The 11983-nt window shown below is 54.6% G+C and overlaps 1 protein-coding gene across 2 annotated transcripts in view; it reads right to left on the reverse strand.

Moving 5' to 3' along the window:
• Positions 1–425: 425 nt before the first annotated feature.
• The window catches only part of LOC132813543 (myeloid-associated differentiation marker homolog), a 13104-nt gene continuing 1546 nt past the window's right edge, over positions 426–11983 (reverse strand). For both annotated transcript variants that reach the window (XM_060823185.1, XM_060823184.1), the window contains exon 2: positions 426–1368. In XM_060823185.1, the coding sequence (XP_060679168.1) occupies positions 455–1336 (882 nt within the window). In that variant the 5' untranslated portion in view covers positions 1337–1368 and the 3' untranslated portion in view covers positions 426–454. The remainder of the gene's footprint in view (positions 1369–11983) is intronic.

Raw genomic sequence — 11983 nt, forward strand, 5'->3', positions numbered from 1 at the left:
TCCTGGGACTGATCTCCCACCTGTACAAACCCCGCTCCACCACCCCCCCCTCCCGACCCCAAAGGGGTGTCCCACCCCTCCCTGTGCCCCCGCGGCGCCCCCTATCTGCTGACCAACACCGCCCAGCCCTCCCTCGCCCTGCGCCCGCCCTCCCTCGCCCCGCGGCACCCCCTATCTGCTGACCAACACCGCCCAGCCCTCCCTCGCCCTGCGCCCGCCCTCCCTCGCCCCGCAGCGCCCCCTATCTGCTGACCAACACCGCCCAGCCCTCCCTTGCCCTGCGCCCGCCCTCCCTCGCCCCGCGGCGCCCCCTATCTGCTGACCAACACCGCCCAGCCCTCCCTCGCCCTGCACCCGCCCTCCCTCGCCCCGCAGCGCCCCCTATCTGCTGACCAACACCGCCCAGCCCACCCTCGCCCCCGTGCCCGGCCCCATACCCCCACCGCGGCGCCCCCTATCTCCTGACGAACACCAGCCTTCCCGAGTAGACCAGGTCGGCTAGGTAGGCCAGGAGCAGGGCGCAGGTGAGCACCGCCACCCCCACGGCGCTGTCCCAGGGGCAGCGGCCCACCCCCATGTTCCCGCAGCCTGCCGGGCGCCGGGGCTGGCCGTAGCGCCGGTCGAAGCAGAAGACGGGCCAGACCACGGCGGCGGTGGCGTAGAGGAGCGCCCCCAGCAGGGCGCAGACGGTGGCGAACCGGGGGAAGGGGACGGGCAGGCGGCCGGTGCAGCTGGCCAGGCAGGCCAGCACCGCCGCCAGCGAGAGGACGAAGCAGATGCCGTAGACGGCCATGCACCACTGCAGGCCGGCGTGGCGCCCGTAATCCACATCCGAGGCCAGGACGAAGATCAGGCAGGCGGCGAAGCACTCCAGCACCTTCAGGCGCCCGGGCAGGCTGGCCAGGTAGCCGGCGGTCTCGCCGGGCCGCGCCCGGCTGATAAAGGTCTCTGCGGCGAAGGCGGCGGTCGCTAGGCCCGAGCAGACGCAGCCGGCCACGGGCAGAGCCCGGCCGCCGTTCCCGCCGCCCCTCAGGAACCAGAGCGGGTAGACGGCGGTGGCCGAGAGGCAGAGCAGGCAGGCCAGCGGCGCCAGGGCCGGCGGCCCCTCAGACCAGGGCACGGGGCTGCGGCTCTGCCCGCCGGCCAGCTCGGTCAGCAGCACCAGGGCGGCGCCGACGAAAGAGAAAGCCCAGGCGAACAGGCACCAGGAGCCCTCGGCCCCCCACCAGCGGCCCGAGTGCACCACCAGCGAGAGGGCGGCGCAGGCCAGCGCGGCTCCCAGCAGCCGGGACAGGCCCAGGGGTCCACTCAGGGCACGCCAGTACGGGGCAGCCATCAGCGCAGCTCCTCCTGCTCAGGGCGGGGGTCCTGAGGGAGGGGGACGGGAGGGAGGGAGGGGGGAGAGATAGAGGGAGGGAGAGGGGGAGAGGGAGAGACAGAGATGGGGGGAAAGAGAGAGAGAGACAGAGAGAGAGAGAGGGAGAATGAAGGGAGAGAGAGAGAGGGAGGGCGGAGGGAGGAGAGAGAGAGAGGGTGGGGAGGAGAGAGGGAAGGAGAGGGGGGGGGAGGGAGAGAGAGAGGGGGAGGGAGACAGAGAGAGGGAGAGGGAAGGGGAGAGAGAGAGGGAGGGGGAGGGAGGAAGGAGAGGGGGAGGGAGAGAGAGAGGGGGAGGGAGACAGGCGAGAGGGAGAGGCGGGGGAGAGAGAGAGAGAGAGAGGGTGGGGGGAGAGAGGGAGGGGGGGAGAGAAGGGGGAGAGAGGGACAGAGAGACAGAGGGAGAGAAAGGGAGAGGGAGGGGGAGAGAGAGAAAGAGACACAGGGTCAGACTGGGTTAGACGGCACGAAGGACCATTCCGCCCTTAACTCCAACAGAAACCCCCCGCCTCGAATCCACCACCTCCCGCCCTGTTCTAATCCCCAGAGAGAGAGAGAGAGTGAGAAAGGGAGGGAGGGAGAGAGAGAGAGACACACACACACAGAGACAGAGAGAGAGAGAGAGAGTGAGAAAGGGGGGCGGGAGAGAGAGACACACACACAGATACAGAGAGATAGAGAAAGAGAGAGAGAGAGAGACAGACAGAGAGAGAGACACAGAGACAGGGAGAGAAAAAGAGAGACAGAGAGAGAGAGACAGAGACGGAGAGAGAGAGAAACAGAGACACAGAGAGAGGGAGAGACAGTGAGAGAGAGAGACAGTGAGAGAGAGAGAGAGAGCGGGAAACCCCCCTTCTATCTGAGTCCCAAGATGCGGTACTCTGCACGCCTGCCCACGATGCTATCTCCATCGCCCACACCTTTCGCCCTCCGTTCCACCCTCATTTTACCCCTGCCCCTCACGAATCCCACCCTCCTACGCCATCCCTCACTCCCTCGGGAGACCCCCATCGGATTCTCGTCTACATCGAAACACGGTGGGTAATGAGACCGCGAATTCACGGTCACTAACTCACTCAGGGAGTTACAGTGAGGGGTGTGGGGTATATCAGTGTGTTACAGTGAGGGGTGTGGGATATATCAGTGTGTTACAGTGAGGGGTGTGGGGTATATCAGTGTGTTACAGTGAGGGGTGTGTGGGGTATATCAGTGTGTTACAGTGAGGGGTGTGGGGTATATCAGGGTGTTACAGTGAGGGGTGTGGGATATATCAGGGTGTTACAGTGAGGGGTGTGGGGTATAACAGTGTGTTACAGTGAGGGGTGTGGGGTGATATCAGTGTGTTACAGTGAGGGGTGTGGTGTGTATCAGTGTGTTACAGCGAGGGGTGTGGGGTATATCAGTGTGTTACAGCGAGGGGTGTGGGGTATATCAGTGTGTTACAGTGAGGGGTGTGGGATATATCAGTGTGTTACAGTGAGGGGTGTGGGATATATCAGTGTGTTACAGTGAGGGGTGTGGGATATATCAGTGTGTTACAGTGAGGGGTGTGGGGTATATCAGTGTGTTACAGTGAGGGGTGTGGGATATATCAGTGTGTTACAGTGAGGGGTGTGGGGTATATCAGGGTGTTACAGTGAGGGGTGTGGGGTATATCAGTGTGTTACAGTGAGGGATGTGGGGTATATCAGGGTGTTACAGTGAGGGGTGTGGGATATATCAGGGTGTTACAGTGAGGGGTGTGGGATATATCAGTGTGTTACAGTGAGGGGTGTGGGGTATATCAGTGTGTTACAGTGAGGGGTGTGGGGTATATCAGTGTGTTACAGTGAGGGGTGTGGGGTATATCAGTGTGTTACAGTGAGGGGTGTGGGATATATCAGTGTGTTACAGTGAGGGGTGTGGGATATATCAGGGTGTTACAGTGAGGGGTGTGGGGTATATCAGTGTGTTACAGTGAGGGGTGTGGGGTATATCAGGGTGTTACAGTGAGGGGTGTGGGGTATATCAGTGTGTTACAGTGAGGGGTTTGGGGTATATCAGTGTGTTACAGTGAGGGGAGTGGGGTATATCAGTGTGTTACAGTGAGGGGTGTGGGGTATATCAGTGTGTTACAGTGAGGGGTGTGGGGTATATCAGTGTGTTTGTGTGAGGGTGTGTGGGATATATCAGTGTGTTACAGTGAGGGGTGTGGGTATATCAGTGTGTTACAGTGAGGAGTGTGTGGTATATCAGGGTGTTACAGTGTGGGGTGTGGGGTATATCAGGGTGTTACAGTGAGGGGTGTGGGGTATATCAGTGTGTTACAGTGAGGGGTGTGGGGTATATCAGGGTGTTACAGTGAGGGGTGTGGGGTATATCAGTGTGTTACAGTGAGGGGTGTGGGGATATCAGTGTGTTACAGTGAGGGGTGTGGGGTATATCAGTGTGTTACAGTGAGGGGTGTGGGGTATATCAGGGTGTTACAGTGTGGGGTGTGGGGTATATCAGGGTGTTACAGTGAGGGGTGTGGGGTATATCAGTGTGTTACAGTGAGGGGTGTGGGATATATCAGTGTGTTACAGTGAGGGGTGTGGGGTATATCAGTGTGTTACACTGAGGGGTGTGGGGTATATCAGTGTGTTACAGTGAGGGGTGTGGGGTATATCAGTGTGTTACAGTGAGGAGTGTGCGGTATATCAGGGTGTTACAGTGTGGGGTGTTGGGTATATCAGGGTGTTACAGTGAGGGGTGTGGGGTATATCAGTGTGTTACAGTGAGGGGTGTGGGGTATATCAGGGTGTTACAGTGAGGGGTGTGGGGTATATCAGTGTGTTACAGTGAGGGGTGTGGGGTTATCAGTGTGTTACAGTGAGGGGTGTGGGGTATATCAGTGTGTTACAGTGAGGGGTGTGGGATATATCAGGGTGTTACAGTGAGGGGTGTGGGGTATATCAGTGTGTTACAGTGAGGGAAGTGGGGTATATCAGTGTGTTACAGTGAGGGGTGTGGGATATATCAGGGTGTTACAGTGAGGGGTGTGGGGTATATCAGTGTGTTACAGTGAGGGGTGTGGGATATATCAGGGTGTTACAGTGAGGGGTGTGGGGTATATCAGTGTGTTACAGTGAGGGGAGTGGGGTATATCAGTGTGTTACAGTGAGGGGTGTGGGGTATATCAGTGTGTTACAGTGAGGGGTGTGGGGTATATCAGTGTGTTACAGTGTGGGGTTGTGGGGTATATCAGTGTGTTACAGTGTGGGGGTGTGGGGTATATCAGTGTGTTACAGTGAGGGGTGTGGGGTATATCAGTGTGTTACAGTGAGGGGTGTGGGATATATCAGTGTGTTACAGTGAGGGGTGTGGGGTATATCAGTATGTTACAGTGAGGGGTGTGGGATATATCAGGGTGTTACAGTGAGGGGTGTGGGATATATCAGGGTGTTACAGTGAGGGGTGTGGGGTATATCAGTGTGTTACAGTGAGGGGTGTGGGGTATATCAGGGTGTTACAGTGAGGGGTGTGGGGTATATCAGTGTGTTACAGTGAGGGGTTTGGGGTATATCAGTGTGTTACAGTGAGGGGAGTGGGGTATATCAGTGTGTTACAGTGAGGGGTGTGGGGTATATCAGTGTGTTACAGTGAGGGGTGTGGGGTATATCAGCGTGTTACAGTGAGGGGTGTGGGATATATCAGTGTGTTACAGTGAGGGGTGTGGGGTATATCAGTGTGTTACAGTGAGGAGTGTGCGGTATATCAGGGTGTTACAGTGTGGGGTGTGGGGTATATCAGGGTGTTACAGTGAGGGGTGTGGGGTATATCAGTGTGTTACAGTGAGGGGTGTGGGGTATATCAGTGTGTTACAGTGAGGGGTGGGGGTATATCAGTGTGTTACAGTGAGGGGTGTGGGGTTATCAGTGTGTTACAGTGAGGGGTGTGGGGTATATCAGTGTGTTACAGTGAGGGGTGTGGGGTATATCAGGGTGTTACAGTGTGGGGTGTGGGGTATATCAGGGTGTTACAGTGAGGGGTGTGGGGTATATCAGTGTGTTACAGTGAGGGGTGTGGGATATATCAGTGTGTTACAGTGAGGGGTGTGGGGTATATCAGTGTGTTACAGTGAGGGGTGTGGGGTATATCAGTGTGTTACAGTGAGGGGTGTGGGGTATATCAGTGTGTTACAGTGAGGAGTGTGCGGTATATCAGGGTGTTACAGTGTGGGGTGTGGGGTATATCAGGGTGTTACAGTGAGGGGTGTGGGGTATATCAGTGTGTTACAGTGAGGGGTGTGGGGTATATCAGGGTGTTACAGTGAGGGTTGTGGGGTATATCAGTGTGTTACAGTGAGGGGTGTGGGGTTATCAGTGTGTTACAGTGAGGGGTGTGGGGTATATCAGTGTGTTACAGTGAGGGGTGTGGGATATATCAGGGTGTTACAGTGAGGGGTGTGGGGTATATCAGTGTGTTACAGTGAGGGAAGTGGGGTATATCAGTGTGTTACAGTGAGGGGTGTGGGATATATCAGGGTGTTACAGTGAGGGGTGTGGGGTATATCAGTGTGTTACAGTGAGGGGTGTGGGATATATCAGGGTGTTACAGTGAGGGGTGTGGGGTATATCAGTGTGTTACAGTGAGGGGAGTGGGGTATATCAGTGTGTTACAGTGAGGGGTGTGGGATATATCAGTGTGTTACAGTGAGGGGTGTGGGGTATATCAGTGTGTTACAGTGAGGGGTGTGGGATATATCAGGGTGTTACAGAGAGGGGTGTGGGGTATATCAGTGTGTTACAGTGAGGGGTGTGGGGTATATCAGTGTGTTACAGTGAGGGGTGGGGGGTATATCAGTGTGTTACAGTGAGGGGTGCGAGGTATATCAGTGTGTTACAGTGAGGGGTGCGGGGTATATCAGTGTGTTACAGTGAGGGGTGTGGGATATATCAGTGTGTTACAGTGAGAGATGTGGGGTATATCAGTGTGTTACAGTGAGGGGTGTGGGGTATATCAGTGTGTTACAGTGAGGGGTGCGAGGTATATCAGTGTGTTACAGTGAGGGGTGTGGGGTATATCAGTGTGTTACAGTGAGGGGTGTGGGGTATATCAGGGTGTTACAGTGAGGGGTGTGGGGTATGTCAGTGTGTTACAGTGAGGGGTGTGGGGTATATCAGTGTGTTACAGTGAGGGGTGTGGGATATGACAGTGTGTTACAGTGAGGGGTGTGGGGTATATCAGTGTGTTACAGTGAGGGGTGTGGGGTATATCAGTGTGTTACAGTGAGGAGTGTGGGGTATATCAGTGTGTTACAGTGAGGGGTGTGGGATATATCAGTGTGTTACAGTGAGGAGTGTGGGGTATATCAGTGTGTTACAGTGAGGGGTGTGGGGTATATCAGTGTGTTACAGTGAGGGGTGTGGGATATATCAGTGTGTTACAGTGAGGGGTGTGGGGTATATCAGTGTGTTACAGTGAGGGGTGTGGGGTATATCAGTGTGTTACAGTGAGGGGTGTGGGATATATCAGGGCGTTACAGAGAGGGGTGTGGGGTATATCAGTGTGTTACAGTGAGGGGTGTGGGGTATATCAGTGTGTTACAGTGAGGAGTGTGCGGTATATCAGGGTGTTACAGTGTGGGGTGTGGGGTATATCAGGGTGTTACAGTGAGGGGTGTGGGGTATATCAGTGTGTTACAGTGAGGGGTGTGGGGTATATCAGGGTGTTACAGTGAGGGGTGTGGGGTATATCAGTGTGTTACAGTGAGGGGTGTGGGGTTATCAGTGTGTTACAGTGAGGGGTGTGGGGTATATCAGTGTGTTACAGTGAGGGGTGTGGGATATATCAGGGTGTTACAGTGAGGGGTGTGGGGTATATCAGTGTGTTACAGTGAGGGAAGTGGGGTATATCAGTGTGTTACAGTGAGGGGTGTGGGATATATCAGGGTGTTACAGTGAGGGGTGTGGGGTATATCAGTGTGTTACAGTGAGGGGTGTGGGATATATCAGGGTGTTACAGTGAGGGGTGTGGGGTATATCAGTGTGTTACAGTGAGGGGAGTGGGGTATATCAGTGTGTTACAGTGAGGGGTGTGGGATATATCAGTGTGTTACAGTGAGGGGTGTGGGGTATATCAGTGTGTTACAGTGAGGGGTGTGGGATATATCAGGGTGTTACAGAGAGGGGTGTGGGGTATATCAGTGTGTTACAGTGAGGGGTGTGGGGTATATCAGTGTGTTACAGTGACGGGTGGGGGGTATATCAGTGTGTTACAGTGAGGGGTGCGAGGTATATCAGTGTGTTACAGTGAGGGGTGCGGGGTATATCAGTGTGTTACAGTGAGGGGTGTGGGATATATCAGTGTGTTACAGTGAGGGATGTGGGGTATATCAGTGTGTTACAGTGAGGGGTGTGGGGTATATCAGTGTGTTACAGTGAGGGGTGCGAGGTATATCAGTGTGTTACAGTGAGGGGTGTGGGGTATATCAGTGTGTTACAGTGAGGGGTGTGGGGTATATCAGGGTGTTACAGTGAGGGGTGTGGGGTATGTCAGTGTGTTACAGTGAGGGGTGTGGGGTATATCAGTGTGTTACAGTGAGGGGTGTGGGATATGACAGTGTGTTACAGTGAGGGGTGTGGGGTATATCAGTGTGTTACAGTGAGGGGTGTGGGGTATATCAGTGTGTTACAGTGAGGAGTGTGGGGTATATCAGTGTGTTACAGTGAGGGGTGTGGGGTATATCAGTGTGTTACAGTGAGGGGTGTGGGATATATCAGTGTGTTACAGTGAGGAGTGTGGGGTATATCAGTGTGTTACAGTGAGGGGTGTGGTGTATATCAGTGTGTTACAGTGAGGGGTGTGGGATATATCAGTGTGTTACAGTGAGGGGTGTGGGGTATATCAGGGCGTTACAGAGAGGGGTGTGGGATATATCAGTGTGTTACAGTGAGGGGTGTGGGATATATCAGTGTGTTACAGTGAGGGGTGTGGGGTATATCAGTGTGTTACAGTGAGGGGTGTGGGGTATAGCAGGGTGTTACAGTGAGGGGTGTGGGGTATATCAGTGTGTTACAGTGAGGGGTGTGGGGTATAGCAGGGTGTTACAGTGAGGGGTGTGGGGTATATCAGTGTGTTACAGTGAGGGGTGTGGGGTATATCAGTGTGTTACAGTGAGGGGTGTGGGATATATCAGTGTGTTACAGTGAGGGGTGTGGGGTATATCAGTGTGTTACAGTGAGGGGTGTGGGGTATATCAATGTGTTACAGTGAGGGGTGTGGGGTATATCAGTGTGTTACAGTGAGGGGTGTGGGGTATATCAGTGTGTTACAGTGAGGGGTGTGGGGTATATCAGTGTGTTACACTGAGGGGTGTGGGATATATCAGTGTGTTACAGTGAGGGGTGTGGGGTATATCGGTGTGTTACAGTGAGGGGTGTGGGATATATCAGTGTGTTACAGTGAGGGGTGTGAGGTATATCAGTGTGTTACAGTGAGGGGTGTGGGATATATCAGTGTGTTACAGTGAGGCGTGTGGGGTATATCAGTGTGTTACAGTGAGGGGTGTGGGGTATATCAGTGTGTTACAGTGAGGGGGGTGTGGGATATATCAGTTTGTTACAGTGTGGGGTGTGGGGTATATCAGTGTGTTACAGTGAGGGGTGTGGGATATATCAGTGTGTTACAGTGAGGGGTGTGGGATATATCAGTGTGTTACAGTGAGGGGTGTGGGGTGTATCAGTGTGTTACAGTGTGGGGTGTGGGATATATCAGGGTGTTACAGTGAGGTGTGTGTGATATATCAGTGTGTTACAGTGAGGGGTGTGGGATATATCAGTGTGTTACAGTGAGGGGTGTGGGGTATATCAGTGTGTTACAGTGAGGGGTGTGGGATATATCAGTGTGTTACAGTGAGCGGTGTGGGATATATCAGTGTGTTACAGTGAGGGGTGTGGGATATATCAGTGTGTTACAGTGTGGGTTGTGGGGTATATCAGTGTGTTACAGTGAGGGGTGTGGGATATATCAGTGTGTTACAGTGAGGGGTGTGGGGTATATCAGTGTGTTACAGTGAGGGGTGTGGGGTATATCAGTGTGTTACAGTGAGGGGTGTGGTATATCAGGGTGTTACAGTGAGGGGTCCGGGGTATATCAGGGTGTTACAGTGTGGGGTGTGGGGTATATCAGTGTGTTACAGTGAGGGGTGTGGGGTATATCAGTGTGTTACAGTGAGGGGTGTGGGGTATATCAGGGCGTTACAGTGAGGGGAGTGGGGTATAAGAGTGTGTTACAGTGAGGGGTGTGGGATATATCAGTGTGTTACAGTGAGGGGTGTGGGGTATAAGAGTGTGTTACAGTGAGGGGTGTGGGATATATCAGTGTGTTACAGTGAGGGGTGTGGGGGTATATCAGTGTGTTACAGTGAGGTGAGTGGGTTATATCAGTGTGTTACAGTGAGGGGTGTGGGGTATATCAGTGTGTTACAGTGAGGGGTGTGGGATATATCAGTGTGTTACAGTGAGGGGTGTGGGATATATCAGTGTGATACAGTGAGGGGTGTGGGGTATAACAGTGTGTTACAGTGAGGGGTGTGGGGTATATCAGTGTGTTACAGTGAGGGGTGTGGGGTATAACAGTGTGTTACAGTGAGGGGTGTGGGGTATATCAGTGTGTTACAGTGAGGGGTGTGGGGTATATCAGTGTGTTACAGTGAGGGGTGTGGGGTATATCAGTGTGTTACAGTGAGGGGTGTGGGATATATCAGTGTGTTACAGTGAGGGGTGTGGGGTATATCAGTGTGTTACAGTGAGGGGTGTGGGATATATCAGTGTGTTACAGTGAGGGGTGTGGGGTATATCAGTGTGTTACAGTGAGGGGTGTGGGGTATATCAGTGTGTTACAGTGAGGGGTGTGGGGTATATCAGTGTGTTACAGTGAGGGGTGTGGGATATATCAGTGTGTTACAGTGAGGGGTGTGGGGTATATCAGTGTGTTACAGTGAGGGGTGTGGGGTATATCAGTGTGTTACAGTGAGGGGTGTGGGGGTATATCAGTGTGTTACAGTGAGGGGTGTGGGGTATATCAGTGTGTTACAGTGAGGGGTGTGGGATATATCAGTGTGTTACAGTGAGGGGTGTGGGGTATATCAGTGTGTTACAGTGAGGGGTGTGGGGTATATCAGTGTGTTACAGTGAGGGGTGTGGGGTATATCAGTGTGTTACAGTGAGGGGTGTGGGGTATATCAGTGTGTTACAGTGAGGGGAGTGGGGTATATCAGTGTGTGCCGGGACATGGAACTGCGTCTGAATTCCCTCTCATTGGTCTGGAACAGGTTGAGGCAGTGAGCCGTGATTTCCCGCTGCCCAGGATGTGGAGAGAGGGAGGAGCAGGGATCTCTGGGCGAAGAATGAGACTATTTATGGTTTGCTAATATTTTCCGACTCCAAGCCATTGCCCATCCCCTTCGACTCAGACATTCCACCAACTCTGTCAGAGGCTACGCAAACCATTCCAAGTCATGATTCACAACTGTTTCACCTCTCTTCGCCCCTTGGAGGGAGATGGATATACTCCAGGACTTGAGCTCCATAATCCAGGCCCTCCCACACTCCCAGTGCCCAGTACTGAGGGAGGGCCGCACTGTCGGAGGGAGATGGATATACTCTAGGCCTTGAGCTCCATAATCCAGGCCCACCCACACTCCCTCCCTCCCTCCCTCCCTCCGGTGCCCAGTACTGAGGGAGGGCCGCACTGTCGGAGGGAGATGGATATACTCTAGGCCTTGAGCTCCATAATCCAGGCCCACACCCCCTCCCTCCCTCCCTCCCTCCCGGTGCCCAGTACTGAGGGAGGGCCGCACTGTCGGAGGGAGATGGATATACTCTAGGCCTTGAGCTCCATAATCCAGGCCCACACTCCCTCCCTCCCTCCCTCCCGGTGCCCAGTACTGAGGGAGGGCCGCACTGTCGGAGGGAGGTGGATATACTCTAGGCCTTGAGCTCCATAATCCAGGCCCACACTCCCTCCCTCCCGGTGCCCAGTACTGAGGGAGCGCCGCACTGTCGGAGGGAGGTGGATATACTCTAGGCCTTGAGCTCCATAATCCAGGCCCACACTCCCTCCCCCCCTCCCCCTGGTGCCCAGTACTGAGGGAGGGCGCACTGTCGGAGGGAGGTGGATATACTCTAGGCCTTGAGCTCCATAATCCAGGCCCACACTCCCTCCCTCCCTCCCTCCCGGTGCCCAGTACTGAGGGAGGGCCGCACTGTCGGAGGGAGATGGATATACTCTAGGCCTTGAGCTCCATAATCCAGGCCCACACTCCCTCCCTCCCGGTGCCCAGTACTGAGGGAGGGCCGCACTGTCGGAGGGAGATGGATATACTCTAGGCCTTGGGCTCCATAATCCAGGCCCACACTCCCTCCCTCCCTCCCTCCCGGTGCCCAGTACTGAGGGAGGGCCGCACTGTCGGAGGGAGATGGATATACTCTAGGCCTTGAGCTCCATAATCCAGGCCCACACTCCCTCCCTCCCGGTGCCCAGTACTGAGGGAGGGCCGCACTGTCGGAGGGAGGTGGATATACTGTAGGAGATGAGCCATCTCATGCAGCATGGGGAGTGGGTCTGAGTGTATGTGTGTGGGTGT

The sequence above is a fragment of the Hemiscyllium ocellatum genome, unplaced genomic scaffold (assembly GCF_020745735.1).
Source record: "Hemiscyllium ocellatum isolate sHemOce1 unplaced genomic scaffold, sHemOce1.pat.X.cur. scaffold_3803_pat_ctg1, whole genome shotgun sequence".
NCBI lineage: Eukaryota > Metazoa > Chordata > Chondrichthyes > Orectolobiformes > Hemiscylliidae > Hemiscyllium > Hemiscyllium ocellatum.